The sequence below is a fragment of the Populus trichocarpa genome, chromosome 6 (assembly GCF_000002775.5).
Source record: "Populus trichocarpa isolate Nisqually-1 chromosome 6, P.trichocarpa_v4.1, whole genome shotgun sequence".
Lineage (NCBI taxonomy): Eukaryota > Viridiplantae > Streptophyta > Magnoliopsida > Malpighiales > Salicaceae > Populus > Populus trichocarpa.
The window spans coordinates 25,684,114-25,707,377 of NC_037290.2; the positions used below are offsets into that span (position 1 = coordinate 25,684,114).

General features: G+C 29.6%; 2 protein-coding genes and 2 long non-coding RNA genes across 4 annotated transcripts in view; all 4 read right to left on the reverse strand.

The window, feature by feature from the left end:
- The window catches only part of LOC7479545 (60S ribosomal protein L39), a 32,947-nt gene extending 22,918 nt beyond the window's left edge, over window positions 1-10,029 (reverse strand). The window contains exon 1 of the mRNA XM_052453836.1: window positions 9,970-10,029. Coding sequence (XP_052309796.1) covers window positions 9,970-9,972 — 3 coding nt within the window. The 5' untranslated portion in view covers window positions 9,973-10,029. The remainder of the gene's footprint in view (window positions 1-9,969) is intronic.
- LOC127905465 (uncharacterized) lies at window positions 5,540-9,330 on the reverse strand. Its single transcript, XR_008059449.1, has 4 exons — window positions 9,279-9,330; window positions 8,578-8,666; window positions 6,573-6,644; window positions 5,540-5,899 (listed from the first exon to the last, which is right to left on the reverse strand). It is a non-coding gene; the product is annotated as an uncharacterized LOC127905465 (long non-coding RNA).
- LOC112327915 (60S ribosomal protein L39) lies at window positions 9,368-10,104 on the reverse strand. The gene is made up of 3 exons (XM_024603337.2): window positions 9,970-10,104; window positions 9,774-9,877; window positions 9,368-9,674 (listed from the first exon to the last, which is right to left on the reverse strand). The coding sequence occupies exons 1-3, from the start codon at window positions 9,970-9,972 to the stop codon at window positions 9,626-9,628; spliced, it is 156 nt and encodes a 51-aa protein (XP_024459105.1). The 5' UTR covers window positions 9,973-10,104; the 3' UTR covers window positions 9,368-9,625.
- Window positions 10,105-16,050: 5,946 nt separating this feature from the next.
- LOC112327969 (uncharacterized) lies at window positions 16,051-19,770 on the reverse strand. The gene is made up of 4 exons (XR_002982498.2): window positions 19,253-19,770; window positions 18,447-19,096; window positions 16,836-17,111; window positions 16,051-16,259 (listed from the first exon to the last, which is right to left on the reverse strand). It is a non-coding gene; the product is annotated as an uncharacterized LOC112327969 (long non-coding RNA).
- Window positions 19,771-23,264: the final 3,494 nt, after the last annotated feature.

Genomic DNA, 23,264 nt, shown 5'->3' on the forward strand with positions numbered 1-23,264 from the left:
TTTTTTTTATAATTTCTTTTAATCACGACAAGAATTGTTTCAACTAGGATTTGGTTCTTTCTTAAATCACCATATTTTTTCTTAATTTATTGACTTGTCAAACCGGTCGAGTTTAATAATTTTTATTTTATTATATCTTGTTAATAAATAAATTATTAAATTTAATTAATCACGCTCTGTTTATATTTTTTTCAACTTTATTAAATTGAAAAATTCTATCGGATGCATAACTATACGATCGATTTAGTACAAGTTTTCCATGTGGGTCTTGGGCAATATTTTAATAAATTGTTTTGCACAAGATGAAATTGAACAATTAATGAGGACAAGGTATTGAAAAATACTTTTCCCTTGATTTTATAATTTTCCTTTTTTTATTTATTGCCACAAGAGTTGCAACTCACCACTAAATGTTACAACCCAACTAATATTAAAATTAATAACTCCTTGTTCATCATAAAATACCCTAAATTTCCATGAATTGTGTAGGTGTACTAGATGCTAGGAACATCAAAGCAAACAATGCCAGGACTCGACCAATTAGGGCTCGTGTTTGGTAATAAATAAATAAATAAATAAATCACGATTATAATAAAAAAAATAAGACCCATAAATCCCACGAGCAGAGTATTGGTATAAAGGTTTATAGACCAATAATGCTTTGTATTGTTGACATAGTTCATACATGATGATGGGTACTAAGTTAATGTTGTTTAATAAATAATTTAATAGATTCATAATCCATCATTGCAAATTATTAATTAGTATTAAACACCATTAATTGTTTACACTAACAATATTATATAATTGTTATCTACAAAAATCCTGTCATCGATCAATCGTTTCTTCTCCATCACCACACCCACATCATGTGCTTGATTTCAATAATTTCAAGCACTTGCAAACAATCTGTCTTTCATTTTTTATCATTGTTGATTACCTGGACATTTGTAGCATTAAACAATATTTTTTTTTTGAGAGTTTTATAAATTATATTAGACAGTTTAGAGTTGTCTTAGCGTTTTAAAAAATATTGAAAATGAATTTAAAAAAAAAATAAAATTACTAGCTCTAGATTATTATAATCTACGAGCCGTGAAGGAGATTAAAATAAATGAAAATTGTTGCTATGCTCGTGACTGTTGCAAATAGAACAAAGAGTAATTTTGATTGTCTTCTTGCTCCATGATTAATCATTATGAAGCACTGCATGGATGGTGTTTAAGGTCATGTATTTTAAAGAAAGATTTAAGATTTTTTTAAGATTATTTTAATGTACTAATATCAAAAATAATTTTTTAAAAATAAAAAGAAATATTATTTTGATATATTTCCAAGTAAAAAACACTCTGAAAAGCAACCGCAATCGCACTACCAAACAGGCTTGGGTGTGAAAACAAACCCATCCAATCCATAAAATTCCATGATCTTGATTAAACCCATTGAAGATGAAACAAAAATAATTAATAATGTTAAGAAATTCAACAACAACGTAACCAAACTATCTATACAGATAGAGACCTCTAATTATTGATATTCGAAAGTTCAAGACAGGAGAATATGTTGACATTAGCCCTCCCCAGCAACCAAAACAAAACAAAAAAAGAGTGTTGCTGAAATTCAATATAAAAACTTCAAAGAAAATATTAGCATCAAAAGATTGGATTAAAAAAAACCATAACACCAAAATTGTTTCAATATATTTTTTCCTAGTGGGACCATCCAAGAGAGGTCATTTGATAACAATGATCATAGTTGGTGATTGAAGGCCCCATTTAAGGCACCGGGCCTAGACACCATTGTTGGCTTTTGCTTGGCTCCACGCCCATCCTTACATTCGATAGTAGACTTAGTTTCAGTCATTTGATAACAATGATCATAGTTGGTGATTGAAGGCCCCATTTAAGGCACCGGGCCTAGACACCATTGTTGGCTTTTGCTTGGCTCCACGCCCATCCTTACATTCGATAGTAGACTTAGTTTCAGTTAACATATAAGTTAGCCTAAAAATATATTTACCATCAAGCAAAAAAAAAATACATATCTAAAAGTATATTAAAATCAAATTCACCTCATTATTTTTTTTTATAATGAAAATCAGGTGCAAGATGTAACCAAGCCATATAGGAAAAACAATTTTAAAAAACAAAATTGAAAAAGAAAGAGAAAACGTTGTTTATCTAGACAATTCATTGTGGATATAAATAATATTTTTTATTAAATTTATATTTAGATAAATTTTATTCTTGAGTTAAATAAGATTGATTGATTGAATATCCTTCCTCTTTTTTTTTTCCTGCAATGTTGCTCTAGCGATCCATATGGGTTTTTTTTAATGTCATGCACTTTTTTGCAGTGAGATTTGGACTGTCTCAGCAAGGTGTTTCATGAATTAAGGCTTTTCTTGAAACTGCTAGTCTTCATTATCATCAAAACCTGGAGTGGCGTACATGTCATGACAAACACAATTTAATATGTTTCGACACAATCACATGCCAAGCAATATATTTGTATGTACAAAATAATCTTGCCATATGAGAACATCAAGAGCCATCCAAGCAAGTTGAATGCAAATCTTGTGCATTATTGTTTTGTTTATTTTCAAAGATTCTAATTAAGTACAATAAAGAGACAAGTTTTACCCTTTTTTTTTTGTTTGTTTGCTTCAAATTTTTTGCACATATGATTTTTTTTATTAACATTTATAAACATATCGAAAATCTTTTTAGATGTATATATATTGATTTAAACATGAATAACTTGTTCGAAATTCAATAGAATTTAATCTTGATATACATCAAAATCAACTTAAAATACTTTCACCGATAAAATAAAAAAATAAAATTCATTATATAGATAAATTATTTTCCATGTAATTTGTATTCTAATTAATTTTCTAAATACAGAAACTAATGGTGCCCAACTTCTTTTTGAACCAATATCGAAAAATAAAATAAAATAAAAATGGTGGGAGCTTGGGTACCTACTACCTACACATATAATCATAGTAATAGGCTAAAGAAAGGCTAATTCATGGCACCTTTTGTGTATGTAAACAATAATGAAGGACTGCTTTTCACTGTTGTGGTCAAATAATTTGCTATTTTTAAGGGTTTTTTTTTTTTTTAGCTTTTCACTTTCTTTAAACCATAAAACAATTTCACAATGTAAGGATGGGCGTGGAGCCAAGCAAAAGCCAACAATGGTGTCTAGGCCCGGTGCCTTAAATGGGGCCTTCAATCACCAACTATGATCATTGTTATCAAATGACCTCTCTTGGATGGTCCCACTAGGAAAAAATATATTGAAACAATTTTGGTGTTATGGTTTTTTTTAATCCAATCTTTTGATGCTAATATTTTCTTTGAAGTTTAATATATTTTTTATTTTTTTAAAATAATTTTTGATATCAGTACATCAAAATGATTTAAAGATACCAAAACAATATTAATTTAAAACAAAAAAATTAAATTTTTAAAATACAAAAATAAACAGGACATAAACATACTGAGCCCAAAAGCATGCATTGATATTTTTTTATTGTAATTTACACAACATGGTCAATGATCGTGGGCACTTGCTAGCATGCATTAACCATGAAATTAAGTTCAATTGTAGCATGCATACAAGAGCAAGACACATATCTTCAAACTTAAGGGCATCCTAAGCCTTCCATGAAAAAATAAAATAATTATCTTGATGTTACTTCACAATTGATGGTGAACAGCTCTCAAAAATCAATTAGATAAGATAAGAACCTTTTAATCACGACAAGAATTGTTTCAACTAGGATTTGGTTCTTTCTTAAATCACCTTATTTGGGCGGTGATTAGTAATTAATTAACTCAGGATTTGAAAGAAAAGTTGTAGATATATATGAACCATAAAACTTTTCCTGATATGCACACTAGCCTGGTAAGAACTTAGGGATCACTTGCCTTTTGATTTTAGGCAAAATTCCTCACTGCATTTATGTGTTCATCTTAGTTATTCAACCGTATTGTTGTATATATGATAAATTAAGTATAATTGATTAATCATCACATGTTTTTTCTTAATTTATTGACCTCCAAACCGATTGAGTTTAATAATTTTTATATTACTATATCTTATTAATAAATAAATTATTAAATTTGATTAATCACGCTTATTTATATTCTTTTTTAACTTTATTAAATTGAAAAATTCTGCTAGATGCATAACAATAAGATCGATTGAGTACAAGTTTCCCAAGTGGGTCTCGGGCAGTATTTTAATAAATTGTTTTGCACAAGATGAAATTGAACAATTAACGAGGACAAGGTATTAAAAAAAACTTTTCCCTTGATTTTATAATTTTTAATTTTCCCTTTCTTTTTTTTTAATTGCCACAAGAGTTGCAACTCACCACCAAATGTTACAACCCAACTAATATTAAAATTAATAACTCCTTGTTCACCATAAAATACCCTAAATTTCCATGAATATTTGTGTAGGTGTAGATGCTAGGAACATGAAAGCAAACAATGCCAGGACTCGACCAATTAGGGCTCGTGTTTGGTAAAATAAATAAATAAATCACGATTATAATAAAAAAAAAATAAGACCCATAAATCCCACGAGCAGAGTATTGGTATAAAGGTTTATAGACCAATAATGCTTTGTATTGTTGACATAGTTCATACATGATGATGGGTACTAAGTTAATGTTGTTTAATAAATAATTTAATAGATTCATAATCCATCATTGCAAATTATTAATTAGTATTAAACACCATTAATTGTTTACACTAACAATATTATATAATTGTTATCTACAAAAATCCTGTCATCGATCAATCGTTTCTTCTCCATCACCACACCCACATCATGTGCTTGATTTCAATAATTTCAAGCACTTGCAAACAATCTGTCTTTCATTTTTTTTTTATCATTGTTGATTACCTGGACATTTGTAGCATTAAACAATAATAATTTTTTTTGAGAGTTTTATAAATTATTCTATTACATAGTTTAGGGTTTTCTTAGCGATTTTAAAAAAATTGAAGATGAATTATTTTTTTAATTGTTTTTTATCACCTCTAGGTTAGGAACTGTTTGAGAATATGGTTGCAGTTGTTTTTTAAAGTATTTTTTACTTAGAAATATATTCAAATAATATTTTTTAATTTTTTAAAAAATTATTTTTAAAATTAGCGCATCAAAATGATCTAAAAACACTAAAAAAATATTAATTTAAAGTAAAAAAATTTAAATTTTTTTAAAAACACTAAAATAATAAAAAGAACTTATTATAATAGTAATTTTAATAAGGAGATGAAAATAAATGAAAATTGTTGCTATGCTCGTGACTGTTGCAAATAGAAGAAAGAGTAATTTTGATTGTCTTCTTGCTTCATGATTAATCATTATCCTGGTGTTTTGCTAGGGGTGTGAAAACAAACACATCCAATCCATAAAATTCCATGATCTTGATTAAACCCATTGAAGATGAAACAAAAATAATTAATAATGTTAAGAAATTCAACAACAACGTAACCAAACTATCTATACAGATAGAGACCTCTAATAATTGATATTCAAAAGAGTAAGACGGGAGAATATGTTGACATTAGCCCTCCCCAGCAAAAAAAAAAAGAAAAAAAGAAAAAAGAAAAAGAGTGTTGCTGAAATTCATTGGAGTCATTTCACAATACAAGTTCATTTTCTCACTAACCATCATAGCAATGAAACCTAGCCCGTGAGGATTTGACAATATACATTAAATCATTTACCAGAAAAACCATGATGGAAGAGAAGCAGCTAGGGTTCTTCGACTTGCTCAAAGAATCCCTCAAAACCCCCTTCAGAAATCCCAATCTCATCATCCTTGCCTTCTTCTCCTCTCTCCCTTTGTTCTCCTTTTTTATCATGTACGAGACTGTCTTCCAGCAAACCATGATCAAAACATTGAAGGATATTTTAAAGGAAAGAACATCTCCTTTTGATGTTTTCGATTATTATTATGCAACACCAGGAGCTACAGAGAGGTTGATTGAAGGAATTTCTAGTAAGTTTCTTCCACTTTGTCTCATATATTTAGGGATACTCCATTTGCTAGACCTCTTCAGCATGATTGGTGGGTACCCATTGTTTGCTCTTCAGTTATAAATAATTGGATACTAATTAGATGTGTGACCCCTTAATTTCTCCCTTAACTTGTTTGGATAAAAATATGAAAAAATCTAAATTATTAGGTTATTATATTAACTCATGGATTATATATAGAGTTAACTCAAATTAATTAATTTTATTAAGACAACGTTATTTCATTTTCGAGTGGAGTGTAACTGATCTACAACAAACCTTTATGTCTGATATAGAAAGTGAAGTAGAAAGTGACAATCAAAGAGAGAATTATTATGTTATTTACTTCAAAAAATGATGACCCAATAAGGAAAAGCACTAGAAAGTGACAATAAAAGAGAGAAAGCAGAAAGAGTAGTAGAAAGTCACAAACAAAGAGAGAATTATTATGTTATTTACTTCAAAAACTGATGACCCAACAAGGAAAAGCACTAGAAAGTGACAATCAAAGAGAGAATTATCGGTACCTTGAGAATTTCTTGCATAGAAAGTGAAGCAGAAGGAGTGGTAGAAGCTAAAGAAAGCATTGTTGAAGCCATCTGAATAACAAAAAATGACACTGCTCAATGATTAGATTTCTAAGGAATGATTTTGATAAAATCAAACAGCTACATGTGTGATCTAAATGTATTTGTGTGACTGGATTTGACAGAACTATAAATGGCGCTTGAACTAATGATGGGTTCATTTAAAGAAAACGAAACCTGAAAAAAACCGTTGCCTTCAGAAACTGGAAGTGTTGTTGGCGATAGATACTAGGAGTTGGTCTCTGGTAATTTTCGTTATCAAGGAATATTGTGCTCTGGGTTTCAGTGCATGCTTTGATATGTAATGATTACCTACGCAATTTAGTAGACAAAAATAATATTTTTTAAAAAAAATTATTAACCCTATTTAGCTTATAATCTGGTACAAGACTCGAGTTATAAATAAATTGAAAAGATTTATCAGAGTCAATTTAAAATAAAATTATTTTTTAAAAAATAAAATTGTAATAACCAGATTTTTTCTAAGGGAAAATTGGATATTTCACATTTTTTTTTATAATTATATATGTGGTTTTTTTAAATAATAATAATAATAATAGTAGTAGTAAATAAAATAATATAATCAATCAGATTTTCTATTATATTCTTTTTATTAATTAATGGCATTATAAGATATTATTAATTACATAATAATAAGAGAATAAAGATAAAATAAAAGTAACTTGCACCTTATTTTAGTCAAAACAATCAAAACCTTGAGAATTAACATTCAGAGGGAGATCAAGGAGGTTTGATTTAAGGTCAAAATTTTTGTTTTTATTTTATTTTATTAATTTAAGGTGTGTTCTCTATCCATATCTTTAAATTGAATTTTTGCATACATATTAGGGTTATTGAAAAAGATTTAGGAATTAAAATTTTTATAATATTTAATTTTTAATCACTTTTAATGAGAAGATGTTATACTAATAGAGTCTTATATTGATAGTAAACCATTAGAAGTAAAGTAAAATTAAGAAAATAGAAAAAGAGATGGTAAATCTAGGCCACCATAACTTGGCCTTGTAATGAGTGTTAGGATTGAATTTTGGTACATAGATAAGTAAAAAAAAAATTATGATGTCCAGAGAATAAATAATGATGTTATATTAATTACTTTATGGGGGATTTTTTTTGAAGAAAAAGATGTCAAAGAACCATTTTACCAAAAAATTTAAGCTGTTAATTGATATCTTAAAATATGATTTAAGATGCAAATTTTAAGTGAAAATTCTTCAAGTTTAAAACTTGCACAAATCTAAAAAAAATGGCTAGTAAAAATCAAACTTATGACCACTTGGTCAATAAAACTTTTATATCTTATCAAATAATCATTTCACTTATAAGTTTAAACTGTTAGATGAGATTTTAAAATGTGATATATATATATATATATATATATATATATATATCATCACACAAAGTTGCGAGTTTCTCAAATTAACTCGTTAGATGAAATTTAATATCTATGTATTTAATTTATTTTGCGCTTTTTAGTTTTTTAAAGCAATAATTTTTTCGTGGTCAATTTTCAAGCTCCAAAACTCAAAGTCTTCAATGAGTAAAGAGAATCTTACTTCTCGGCCCAGGAAGAGAACACACCCACTCATGATGCCATGGAAAATTCTTTCCCCAAAATGGTTTGATCTGTCCCGAACAGATTTTCTCAAGCACCTATTGATATGTGACAGAATTTTGATTGAAGACCTTATATGTCAACGATGGACAGGTTTGCCTATATAACTCACTGAAAATAAATAAAGGGATCAAATGGCTAGACTCTAGAGAGTGGCTTTTGGCACTCTTTTCGAACACTTTCTTTATTAATGTGTCCCATAGGCAACTCGTTAGGTTTTCGCTTTTCACTATTAACTGATATTTTATCAGTAGAAGGGGAAAAAATACAGAGATTATAATTGCTCATCAGGGGCCAGGAAAGACTCACAGAAATCCTCTGCAAATGAGATTCCCCTGGTGTGGATTTCGATACCAAGGAATAACGAACGTTGAATGCACAGGTGAATCTTCAGAAAACTGATCAAATTGCAGTACAAATTACCACCAGATCATTAAATGGGTACCTGGCCATGCAAGGTCAGATGGCTTATATATGCCATCTAAGAGTACATAATTAGATGAAATAAGAACCCACTGAATTTGGAGATTGGCAACACGTTTATTAACAGGTAAAAACCCAAGCACCAAAAGCAATCCCCAAATTACAATTAGAAAATTAAATTCATGATCATGAAAATACAAGCTATGGAAGACTTGAACTGTCTTCAAGACTCCATGATAAGGCAGATTGCATTTAGAAACTAGACCACGAGCTATGGTCAGAAGCAGAAAATATACCCTCGGACAAGAAATTTTGTTCAAAAATCAAATGAAAAGAAGACTACGATTCTAGAAAAGATAATCAAGCTGAAAATAAGACATGTAAACATTATACAAAAGAACACAGAACCTCCTTTGAACATGTAAAGTTGAATCACAACTGAACCATAGATTGCAAATCAACCTAAGGACAGCTATTGGACTAACTAATGTAATGCATCAAAGCAATTAAACAAGTCGATCCACTAGACCTAGCTTGGGCAATAGTTGGTATTTAGAAGAAAACTAGAGACACTTAACTTCCATTACCTAAGCTAATAAATCTGAGAAACAGCAAGGATATTGCACCCTAATAACACCTGAAACATAATAAAACAGTAAGCGAAACACATTCAAAATGCATACCAACAAACAAAATCAATTCAGCATTCCCAGCCCATAAAAGAACACTAACATTCGAAAACTTGAAAGTTTCATCAAAATTGAAAATTACTTGAGCTAATCAATACTTCAAACATAGCAAGATTTATCAAGTGGGATTCCCATGAGTTCCGTAGAAAACAACATCAAGTCCTATTCTCTTCTTAATCAAATCTCCAACGAATTAAAACCCAATTAAATTAACAAATCCCAATATTCCAAACACCCAAAACACCTTAGAATCCAAGCTTTGTTCTTCTCCAGTGCCTGCGCTTGGCGTTGTACCTAAAAAACCAAAAAAACCCACATGGCCACATTCATTAGCTTTAAAAAAAATTTTTCTTTTCTATAAGACAAGCAACAAAAAGTAAACAAGAAAAAGACCTGATAGTGTTATCGGTTCTCATGCGAATCCAATGAGGGATAGGCCTGTTTTGCCTCATCTTCTTTGCTAGTTTCTTCTTGATCCTAAATGTCTTGTGTGACGGCTACATATACCAACAGACATCAAAAATCAAAATTTGAGCTTCAAATTTAAAACCCATCAGGACAGGATGGATCTAGGCATAACGAGGGTTACCATTTTCGCTTGCTTCTGATCGGCTTCTGCTGCTACTTGGTCTGGTTACTGATGAAAAACCCTTACCCTAGAGTGTTGATATAAGGGCTTCTATACATGGGTTTCTTGGCGATTATGGGTTGCCCTGATGTGAAGTTTTTAACTTTGGGGCCTTTAATGTTTTGGGTTGTTATATTAAGTTGGGTACCCAAACTCTAGATATTGGGCTCAATGGAAGTGGCCCACTCACCGCTTAAGATCAAGCTCGAAGCCATAGATGAAAGCAAGCGTGCAAGAGTACCAAAATAAGTTGCAAGCAAGCAAGCCATAGGAATTGATATTGCAATATTTAGTTTGCGTAAAATGTTTTTTAATATTTGACTTGAAAAAAAATTTTGTTATAAAATATTATTTCATAAACTTTAAAATATTTAACTTGAAAAATATTTTCTCATAAAATATTTTAAACTTAAAATATTTTTTTATTATAATAATGGAAGAAATGATGGTGATGAAATGATATAAAAGTTAACGATGAGACAACATGATAGTTAAATGATGATAATAAAAAAGGAGGTGGTCATAAAGTTGCAGGGGTGGAAGCTATTTAAATAAGTGAATGATATTGTAAGTAAATTATTATTTGTAAAATATTTCACAGACTTCATGAGTTAAAAAATATTTTTCAAACAAATGAATTAAACTTGAAGATTGATTTTTCATTGACTAATTTTCTGTGAAATATTTTATGAAAAATAATACATGAAAATATTTTTTGAAAATAAATATGTATAAAAAAATAAAAATTATAAAATATTTTACTCAAAACACACTAACCCTTAGTGATCAATTGATTTCTTGGTTTTACGGTGGGTATTATCTAGTTAGTTTTAGTATATATTATAAGATAATGTTTGATTACTATATATATAGTATAACTTCCTTCCGTATAAAACTGTCAATTTGTAGATCTATCTACTCAAATTATATGTATTTATATAAATTAATAGGATCTATGGGTTGATTCAATAATTAATGAGGTTACATATATAGTGGATAAGACGCATTTATTACCCCTTTAATAAATGCTGAAATAGCAAACCCATACACCATATCTATATTAATTTTTTCAAGATCATCAGAAACTGTGTTCTAGAAATCAGATTTGATAAAAGGAATTTGTTTTTGTAACTGTATCCATGTCTGTGCATGTTTTAAAAGTCTATTTTATTTGAAAAAATTTTAAATTAATAATTTTTTAATATTTATAAAAGAAAATTAATATTGTCATAACCCAATTTTTGACCCTTTTATTTTAATTTTTATTATTATTTTATTTACTGAGAAATAATGAAAAAAAATAATGAAAAAATGATGATGTAAAATAAGTAAAAATGAAATAATGAAGAATGAATTAAAATTTGGGTTAAGGCCAACATGTTTGGAAGTTTAGAGATTAATTAAACTCTTGACTAGTTTAATTAATTAAATCAAGGGCTTAATTAAAAAATTGATAAATTTTTAGACTTAATTGAACTTGGAATTAATTTAATTAATGGAATCAAGGACTTAATTGAAGAAATATCAAAGTTTGGGGTTTAATTGGGGTCCAAATTACAGCAGATTAAAGTCCAAGGACTATCTTGTAAAAGGCACCTAAATTAAGGGGTCTAATTACAATTTAACTAGGGGCTTAATTACAAAAATTTCAAAACCGCAAGGACCAAATTGAAATTAGCGGTTGAATGGAAAACGGAGCCGTTTCTTGGACGACTGTTCACTGTCTTCTTCCTCCGTTTCATCCGTTGGCAGCCAACGCGTACGTTTCTTCATTGAAGGCGTCGGTTACAGAGCATTTAGGAGGCCGGCCGTTACCACCACCGGGGCTGTCTCTGGCCTTATAAAAGCTGGGCAAAGGCAACCTCGCGCAGGGGGAGAAAACTGGAAAAAAAAAAGAGCAGAACCGAGGAGAGGAAGAAGAAAACAGGGGAGGCACTGGACTGGGGAAACAGGGAAGACCACGAACAGAAAACAGAGAGGGGGAGGAAGAAAAAAAAAAGGGCTTGAAACCCAGGAGACACAAAGAACAAACACAGACGAAGGAAGAAGAAAACAAAGAGGGGGAACCGGCAGGAGAGAGAGAGAGTGACCGAGAACGGGGGGGGGGGGGGGGCGAGACCAAGAGAAAAACAGGGCGAACCAACACAGAAACAGGGAAGCAAAACACACACAAAAAAACAGAGAAGAAACCAGAGGAACAAGCAAACACAGACAGAACAAAAAGAGAAGAACGAATTCGCAGAATAACAAGAACGAAGAAGGGCGAAGGAGAAAGGCGCTCAGCAGACCAGGTCAGTAACCTTTTCTTCTTGCATTATTTCGTTTGATTAGCATTTGCACTGTGCAAGTGAATTTTAATTCACTTGTGTATCAACACGCGTGTTGCTAAGCCGAGCCAAAAAATAAAAATATATATACAAAAATGAAAATTTTGCATGTCTTAGAAAAAATATATTGTAAAAATTTATTCACTGACACGAGGATTAAGAATAAAAAAGATATACTAATTTTTTTTAGCTGGAAATTTTACTAATATCAGAATTAGAATTATTCGTAATAAAATATTTACCGACGCTATAGTTGGAAGTATTCGAGATCAAATATTCACTGGCGTCAGAGTCAGGAATATTATAAACAAAACATTATAGCATAAGCTAATAAATATTTAGCAATTTAAGACAAAACCAGCAATGCAGTCTGCCTCAGGCAGAACGTTTAAGGAGTGATAATATCTTTCCTTTTACATAACTAGTTCCGTACCATAGAATTTTTATTGACCAGTTAGGGTTTCTAGTGACCATAATACTAAGTGACGACTCCTTAAACAAGACTTTTTTCCTAAAAAAATAAGATGTCAGATATTTTTTTTTATAATCAAAATTATTTTTAAGGTCGCTGTGATGTCGGGTGCGACAAATATATTTTTTTTAAATGTATTTGAAAAGTCTGTAATCATTTGGCATTATAATATATAGTAATCGATCGACGCATCTTTTCATCACTACTCTACCCTTTTTTATTTGAGTTAGGTAATGCCCGGGCCCGTGGTATGGTGCCCATGAGGCTTTTTATTTTTGGTAGAACTCGTGGATAAGTGGAACCAAAAAAGTAGAATAAAATAATGAAATTTAATTTTAAAGTAAAGTTTTTCATGAAAATGATTGAAATACGCTTCTAACAATAATTAATTACGAGATGTCAAGTCTGCACCATACCACGGGCTTGTGGTATGCTTGTACGTTGTCGTGAGTTTGTGAAAAATATCATAAAAAAAATAAAAAAAAATCATATGGAGAAAAATTGTTGCAATCCATAGTGTTTTCAAGAAAAAAACTACAAGGTTAAAATTCTTAACTAATTTAATATTAAAAAAAAGATAAAGAGTCCGTTTGTCTACGCGGTTACGACTACGGTTAAAATAAAACGCAGCAAATATATGTTTGGTTACAAAAAAAACATTGTTTGCTATTCATGGGTCCCACCTTTTACTGCGTTACAAACTCAGTAATCGCGAAGTAGCAGGAGGCTGCTTTTGTTTCAACAGTAAACAATGGGCAACACATATTTACGCACTGTGCATGCTAATTAATTAGCATGCACAGTGTAACTTGCATACACTGTACACTGTATGCATGTTACACTGTACATGCTAATTAATTCGCATGAACAGTGTAACATGCATACAGTTCCGGTTGGACCGGTTCCCGCCAAACCGGTTCCGGTTCAAAGTTTAAAATACATTGAATCAGGTTCAACCCAGTAAAATAAAAATTATTTTTAATTTTTTAATTTTTTTTTATTCGAAAAACTAGTGTTTAACATTATTTAATGAAACTACATAAATTAGACAGAGATCGCTTGATAAAGTAGCATTTGCAGAATTTGATCGCAATCCTAATTTCGTTCTTGATTATATTTTACCTGATGTTATTGCGCGCTTAAAAAATCAAAAAAATTGTAGTCCTTGTCGGATGTATTTCATACGTGATGGAATTGTAGATATTTTAATGGAACAATAAAAAATATTTTATATAAAGTATTATTTATTTCATGATGTAATAACAAAAGTTAAATCTATAATATTTAAATTAAAAACTATCAATATTAATATATATTTTTTAAAATTATTTTATAACCTCAATTTCAAAAGCATTCTTAACCAAACACATTAAACTACTTTTTCTTCAACCTCAATTTCAACCACAGTTTTAACCAAACACCTATTTTTTCAAACCAATCTCAACCAAAAGTATTTTTTATAAAACAACTTTTTTCAAACCACAACCACAACAGCTACCGCAATACCAAACACACTCAAAATCAACAAAGATAATTTTGTAAAAACTCATAACAAAAAAAACGAAAGAAAAAAAAAACCTTGCAGGGAAACACTATAGTAATCTATAGTGTTTCATGAGGAAATATATAGTTGTAATTCTCAACCAGCTCAATATTGAAAATATTAAAATCAATAAAGATAATTTTAAAAAAAAATCATAATAAAAAAATCATGTGGGGGGAACATTGTAACAATCCACAGTGTTTTAAAAAAAAAAACTACAAAGCTAAATTCTCAACCAGCTCAATATATATATAAAAAAATCGACAAAGACAATTCTGGAAAAAAAAACAAAAAAATCATAAAAAAAAAACTATGTGGGGAAACACTATAGCAATTCACAGTGTTTTAAAGAAAAAACTACAAAACTAAATTCTTAATCAGCTCAATATTAAAAAAAATAAAATCGATAAAAAACAATTCTAAAAAAAAAGCAAAAAAAATAAATAAAAAAGATAATTTTGAAAATAAAAAGCAAAAAAATAGGAAATAAAACATGTGGGGAAAGTTAAAGCTAAATTCTTAACCAGCTCAATATTAAAAAAAAAATTCAACAAAGATAATTTAGAAAAAAAACATGTGGGGAAACACTGTAGCAAAACAAAAATAATATTGGGAAACATTGTAGCAACCCATAGTGTTTTTTTTAGAAAAACTACGAAGCAAAATTCTCAACCAACTCAGTATGAAAAAAATAAAATCGACAAAGACCGTTTTGGAAAAAAAAATTCCTTTAAAAAAAAGAAAAAAAAATCATGTTGCGAAACATTATAGCAATACATAATATTTTAAATAAAAAAACTACAAAACTAAATTCTTAACCAGTTCAATATTAAAAAAAATCGATAAAGATAATTTTAAAAAAATACAAAAAAAAAAAACAAAAAAACAAAAAAAAGAAGATAATCTTGGGAGAAAAAGAAAAAAAAACATGTAAAAAAAAAAAAAAAAAGCTACATACTTTCCCACGCATTTTAAAGTATTACTTAATAATTAGATATTGATTAAAAACAGGCATCTAAAATATAAATATGCTATCATATCGAGAGAGGAATCTTTTCACAATGAGTGTACATGTTCGTTTGAATCCAAAAAATCTAAAATATAATACAAAAAGTAACAAAGAAGAAGAGAATGGCCATTCATTAATAGGATCTGCCATGTAGAACCTCAATCTTAACACGATCCTTCTTACAAAGTACACAACATTAAATAAATAATCGTGAATATTTAATGAAGATTAATGACAGCCGTAGGTAGTAATTAAGTAGTCGTTGGTCAACAACAAAGCTACAGTCCCAATCTAGCTGGATGTGACTCCACAAAGCAGATTAAAATTTAAGAACCTTCAATATTGTATACTATCTCCCCTAAAAAATAGATAATATTTTTATATTAATTTTGGTTTTAAGTAAACAATATAGAGTATGTGATAAAATCATAGCAGTTCATTTTTAATTTAAAAATTAAGAGTTCCTTCAACATATGAGGATCCAATATTTCAAAATCCAAATAACCATTATAGTTGTTATAGTTAGATAATGTTTGTTTTTGTATTTAGAATTGTGCTTGAATATGTTTTAAAAGTGTGTTTTGATTTGAAAACATGTTAAATTATTTTTTTAAATATTTTTTAATTGCTTTGATATGCTAGTATTAAAAATAAAAAAAATTATTTTTATGTATTTTCAACTATAAAATAATTTTTAAAAATATCACATATCATAATTCAATAATGAATATATATTTAAACATCGGTAACATCCAAAACTACAGACCAACACGAATTAGGAAAATATATATTCATTAAGGATCACTAATTTGCATACAAAAGGACTCATTAAATCGACTCTCCTTGGCACACTCTTTATCGCCCACTTGTTAATTTCCACTTCCATCATCGATATGATCCCTGAAATTTATATATAAATTAAAGAAACAAAAACATGGTTAGTCTATGTTTGTTTGATAATGGTGTGCGGAGTGTTTTTTAATTAAAAATATATTAAAATAATAGTTTTTAGATTATTTTTAGTTTTTAATATATATCTACACATTAAACCATACAAAAAAAAACATTAATTTAATATTTTTTTAAGTGAAAAATAGTTTAACAAGCAAATTAAATAAAAACAAACACTAGTTAAATCCAAACCTAGCAAGAGATCACAAGATCATCAAAAATTAAAAAAAAAAGAAAAATTAATTATAAAACAAAACTCAAATATTTTGTAATTGATAGAAGGTAAAAGAAGACGTAAGGGAGGCGATTTCTATTAAAGAGCGAAGAAAAGATGAAATAAACACCTCTCTTTCTATGTAGTTTGTACTTTTTCTATAAAGAAAAATATTAATGTGGTAAAAACACAACCATTTAACATCATTTAAACACCATCTAATGACAAACCGCATGATTTGAAAGAAGAAGATTATCAAAAAGTAAAAAAAAAAAAGACAAAAAATATTTTGTTTTCAGAAACATACATACCATGCATGTGTGTGCTGATGGATGATATATATGAAACATGCATCACTTAGGAGGTTTGCAGTGGCCTGCTCCGGGCAGGTAACTACAAGGATTAGGGCCTGATGGCTGAACGTGACGGTTACTTTGTTTTGAATACATGCTGCTTGCTCGGAATTTTGATTGCTTGGCTGCAATCACAAGAGTAACAGCAAGGATGATCAGAAACAAAAGAATGGTGAATTTTGACCCAAGAAAGAGAGGTCTCTTGAAGATACTCATCTCTTTTTTTATTAGTTCCTGCACAAAGGATGTGAATAAACTGAGAGCAGGGTTTCTTTTCATACAAGTTGCACACGATGAATGACAAAGAATTTGAGTGCAGTTTTTTTTAGTTTGGGCATGCAAAGACAAGGATTATTAAAAGAATTTATTCCCACCCACTATGTCAAGCAGGCCACAGTAAAAATAATATAATAAGCTAAGAAATCAGGATTAATAAAAATTAATATGATAGAATAAAAACTTGTTTTTAAAGCATTAACATTATTTTTAATAGAAGTTAATCCCATGGGAATCTCAGAGCCTGGAAAAGTTGACATTAACAAGTTACGTGATTTAAGAGTATTCTCACGAGTCAACTATAAGATATTACACTTTTCACGTCAACTCAGGAACGTCCGATCAGTCCCAAAGCCCATTCGCAAATATTCTAATGCTGGGAACGAACTTCTCGTTTCAGTTCAAGAAAATATCAATTGTTGTCAACTGGGTGGATCATTCTTTAATCATTTGGCATTATCTTATAATATATAGTAATCGATCGGCGCTTCTTCTCGTCACTATCCTACTTTTTTTTTTTTTTGAGTTAGGTAATGCCCTGGACCTTCGATGAACCTTCCCCATGGTTTATTGAGCTTGCCCTGCCAAGTTCAGAGAGGGGGGGGGGGGGGGGGGGGGGCTTTTTTTTTTAGAATTCGAGGATAAGTGGACCAAAAAAGTAGAATAAAATAATGAAAGTTATTTTCAAGTGAAGTTAATGATGAAAAATGAGGCTGACAAATTATTGAAAAAAACATTGAAAGAAATCGACTCCTAATCTGAGAAATAAAATTAAAATAATTGGATTAATTTGACTAAATATTTTGTTTTATATAAGATAATAGATTGAAAATTACTTGTGCAATCGTTCAATTTTTGCTTTTAAAGGAAAGGAAATAAATGTAAATATCCAACTAAATTTCCATAGGCTATTTTTGGTTAACGTTCTGAGCAGAACTTAAATGCAAGTATCTTTTATTTTTATTTTTCTTGTTGTTGTCTCTACATATTAATCTAATATTTTATTTGATGATGCAGTCAACTTGTTTTTTTAATGATTTAATATGTTAATATTAAAAATATATATAAAAATAATTTTAATTGAAAAATATATTTATAAAAATACGCTGAACAATATTATTAAACACACACTAAATATAAAAAGGATTGATTACCCGGTGCAGAAGTGAGAAATACAGGAGAGATGGAGACAATTGCAAAAGGTCACAGTATACAAATATAAAATTTGAGCTTCAAAATTTCAAACCCATCAAGACATGATGGATATAGTCATATAGACACAAAGAGGGTTACCATTTTCGCTTGCTTCTGCCTTCTGCTGCTGATTGGTCTTGTTACTGATGACTGAGGGAGAAACCCTAACCCTAGAGTGTTGATATCAGGGCATTTTATACGTGGGTTTCTTGGTGGTTATGGGTTGCTCTGTGAAGTATTTGGGCTCTTACATTAAGATGGGTACCCATTATCTACTAGTTGGGTTTAATGCTATTGGGCCACTCACTGCTTAAGATCAAGCTCGAAGCCACGGATGAAAGCAAGCGTGCAGCAGTAACAAAATATGTTGCCTGCAAAGCTTAGAAATTGATATTGCAATATTTAATGATGAAGAGAATGGAGATAGTAAAGACTAGTGGGACATGTCCCATGTTCTTTAAAAAAAACATAAATTCATTTATTACAGAAATATATTTATTTTATTCTAAAATCAAAGATGTAAAATGTCAAAATTTATATTGCCAGCAACGTGGTTTAATCTATTAAAATGTTAAAAGGACATTCATTCAAGCTAGCATTGTTAACAACTACATAAAACTTACATTCTCAGATACACCAAATTTGGGAAATAAATCATTATTAAATATCATTAATTTGCATACAAATAAAGGATTCATAATTGGACCAACTCTCCATGCAGACGATCTCTCCACTTGTCTTCTTCACACCTACATCATGCATTACACTATCACTGAAATTTATATATAAATATAGAGCTAGATTTTTAATTTAAAAGACCAGAAAGAAGAAAAATATATATAAAAAAACCTAGAAAATATCCATTGATATATATATAAGAGCTAAATCTTTAATTTAAAACAGACCATGTATATAACTATATGCTTGACGGAGATGGACGATACTGAAGCATCACTTGGGAGGTTTGCATTCGCCTTTTCCAGGTATGTAACTGCAGGGATTAGGAGCCGATGGTTGAACTGGACGGTTAGACTGTGGAAAATGGGTGCTGCTCGCTCCAAATCTTGGCTTCTTGGTCATGGTATTAGATGGCCTAGCTGCAACTACAAGAGCAGCTCTGGCAACAAGGATCAGGAACAAAAGGAAGATGGCCTTTGCCCTAAGAGAGAGAGATCTCTTGCACCCACTACTCACCATGGTTTTGATTAACCTTAGAGAACGATACAATGATTTAGATATATCGAGACAAGTGCAATAAACTGAGAGGTTTGGTCTATATATATAAAGATTCTTGAAGAGCCTACACTGCATGCTTTTCAGAGAGCGTTCGATATATGATAACATACGTAGATTTCTATACAATATTAAACTGTTTTTTTCAGACAACAATTAGTTAATGATATCCTTGAACAAAAAAGCCTGCAATATCATGGCTTGATGTCGCTCGTACAAGAATATTCTTATTTACAAAAAAAGAAATAGAGAACAAACAAATGCCAAATGTTTTTTTGTGTCTAAAGGGATGGTATTATCCTATCAGAAAAGCAAAAAAGTTTGCTTTGGTGGCCGATGTTGTTCATGGCAGCCATACGCAGCAATTGTTGACCAATCATAAGCCATTAAAGAGTTCGTTTTTCTTTTTCTTTTTCTGGGTACGAAATCTGCAGAGCATCAAAGTTGTATACGGCAGAGTACTTGGTAGGATGGAGGCGCGAGCACCAAATATTTTGTGATGATTCTCATATTTCTTAAAGCTCAGTCGGCTCAGATTTGTGATGGGTTGGACATGATGAAGTGCATGGTAAAAGAAAGACTGTAGTTTTCTTAAATTTTAAGATTATAACTATTTACTGTTTTGAAAAATAAGTTATCAAGATGTTTAAATAGTGACTAAATTAACATACATAATTAAAACAAATCAAATTAAAATAAAAAAATTGACTAGGAAAGGAATATTCCAAAAAATGATTCGAAAAATAAAAAAATATCTAAAATAATATATTTTGAGTCGAATTTAAGCAAGTTCCCAATCCTAATTGATTACAGCTAGTTGATTCATTAAATAACTAGGTACGTAGATATTGTTATGTTGTTAGGTACAAAATAAAAACATGATAATTAATTATTATACCATGTTAATAAGAACTTCAAACAATAATTGATTAAACAATAATATATTATAAAAAAAATCATAGCAAATATATTTTATTTATATTAAACTTATTTGACACGTGTACATGTCTATCATAAGATACGATTCATTGTGTCCCTATCCTACACGTGGTAGAACCCTCGACACACACGTTGGGCAACTTTCTAAAACGTTTAGTATGTTCGAGTGATTGCCTTTTAATCTAAGTCCCACAAATGTATATTCCTCTTGATCCTTTCATATTTTAATCCCAAAAGCTTTGATGTGCTAGCCAGTTGATTTTGATGTTACATGGATCACCCGAAGCCACAGTATTTTTGAGCTCAGCTACTTGTCTTTTGTAGTGTGTGTCGACTATATATATTTCAATAAAATCAATGATTAAAAAAATGAATTTAAAAAAGATTGATTTTTTATTTTTATAAAACAAACAGTTTCCACAATAAGAAGTTGTGTTTTTGTTTAAAACCAACACGATTCTTTTTCTAAAAAAATCAAATCTTTTTTGTTTTCAAAATAAAACAAATACTATTTTTATTACTAAAACAATACCACACAATTAAATAATTGCCGTCTCTTGTTTTCTGTTTTTAAATTATCAGTCATACCAAGATAGTAGGCTTTAAGTGAAAATATTTATTTATTTATTTTTGTTTCTTCTTGTCCAATAATAGTGTTTTGTCTTAGTTTTTGTATTTTTAAAAATAGTTTCCATCTTTTTTAAAAATATTTTTCTATTTTTATTTTTCTATTCAATATTATTATATAGTTTTCTTATTTTTATTTTTCTATTAAGTATTATTAGGTTTTTCTATTTTTTTTAATTCAAAGGAAATAGTTTTTTTTTTCTATTCAATATTATTAGAACTTTCTAATTTTTTCTATATAAAAAATTTTAAACTTGTAATAACATTTTTACAAGAAATTTAATGAATAAAAATTAAATATTCTAGATATCTCTTCACAGTTATGAAATTCTTGATTTTTAAATATTTTAACTTATAATAAATCACATACCCTGGCAACATTATCTATTTATTTATGATCAAGGAAAACACAAGGGCCTGTGTTTTTGGGGATGTGTGGGTTTAAAGCCTGCAATATATTAAAGAAAAAATTTAAAAATTTGGGTTGTAATAAATTTTTAAATATTTATATTAAATGAATCGGTCGATCAGTTCATTCGACATAATATTTTTATTATTAATTTAATTTTTTTTATTTAATTTCTTAATTATTTAAGATTTTATACCTATAAATAACATCATAATTAATAGAACAAGAGATAAAGCAATAAAAAAGAACTTATAGCGTGTATCTTTCAGAAAATATTTAATAAAATATATCTTTTCTCTCAAATATTTTGGTCTTTTTTAGTTTTGTTATTTTGCTTTGTTGTCCATAATTAACCATCTACAACACCTACCTTTCTTCTAACATAATATATATATATATATATATATATATATATATATATATATATATATATATATATATATATATATATATATATATATATATATGATAGTTCATGCATGTTTCTTGAAACATATGTACTAATCAGGATATAATCCAATTAACCATCCTCTTCAACACTTGGCAGAATAAATTAATTCAAGCTAGCATTGGTAACAACTACATTCTCAGATCCAGAAAATTTGGGAAATAAATTATTATTAAATATCATTAATTTGCATACAAATAAAGGATTCATAATTGGACCAACTCTCCATCATGCATTACACTATCACTAAAATTTATATATAAATAAAGAGCTAGATTTTTAATTTAAAAGACGAGAAAGAAGAAAAATATATATAAAAAAACCTAGAAAATATCCATTGATATATAAATAAGAGCTAAATCTTTAATTTGAAACAGACCATGTATATAACTACATGCTTGACGGAGATGGACGATACTGAAGCATCACTTGGGAGGTTTGCATTCGCCTTTTCCAGGTATGTAACTGCAGGGATTAGGAGCCGATGGTTGAACTGGACGGTTAGACTGTGGAAAATGGGTGCTGCTCGCTCCAAATCTTGGCTTCTTGGTCATGGTATTAGATGGCCTAGCTGCAACTACAAGAGTAGCTCTGGAAACAAGGATCAGGAACAAAAGGAAGATGGCCTTTGCCCTAAGAGAGAGAGATCTCTTGCACCCACTACTCACCATGGTTTTGATTAACCTTTAGAGAACGATACAATGATATAGATATATCGAGACAAGTGCAATAAACTGAGAAGTGTACTGTGGTTTATATAAAGATTCTTGAAGAGCTAAAGAGCCTACACTCAATCATTTTCAGAGAACGTTCGATGACGACATGCGTAGATTTCTATACAATAATAAAACAAATATTTTCAGGTAACAATTAATTGATGATGATATTGATAGCGTCGATTGAAATCATTAAAGAAAAAAGCCTGCAATATCATGTTTTGATGTCGCATGCAATGCTAGCTAGCTAGTATCAGAATATCATGAACAAATTGACAACAAACAGGTGCCAAAAGAATCTCTCTTTTTGTCGAAAGGGATGACATAATTCTATAAAAAGCAAAAAGGTTGCTTTGGCGGCTGATGAATAACGCTATAAATGATAAGAATTGTTGTTCTGGGCAGTTATACGCAGCACTTGTTGACCTATATATATATCATGAGCCATTGAAGTTCGAATTTTTTTTCTGGGTACGAAATCTGCAGGACTTTAATCACGTGGGTTTTATTCTCATAGCAGTTGAAGTTGTATACGGCGGTCTGCC

What these genes read in the sequence shown, in the direction of transcription:
- LOC112327915 (XM_024603337.2), bottom strand. An exon ending in AGAACCGATAACACTATCAG is followed by an intron (nt 9,675 to 9,773) that starts GTCTTTTTCTTG and finishes TTGGTTTTTTAG; the next exon opens with GTACAACGCCAAGCGCAGGC.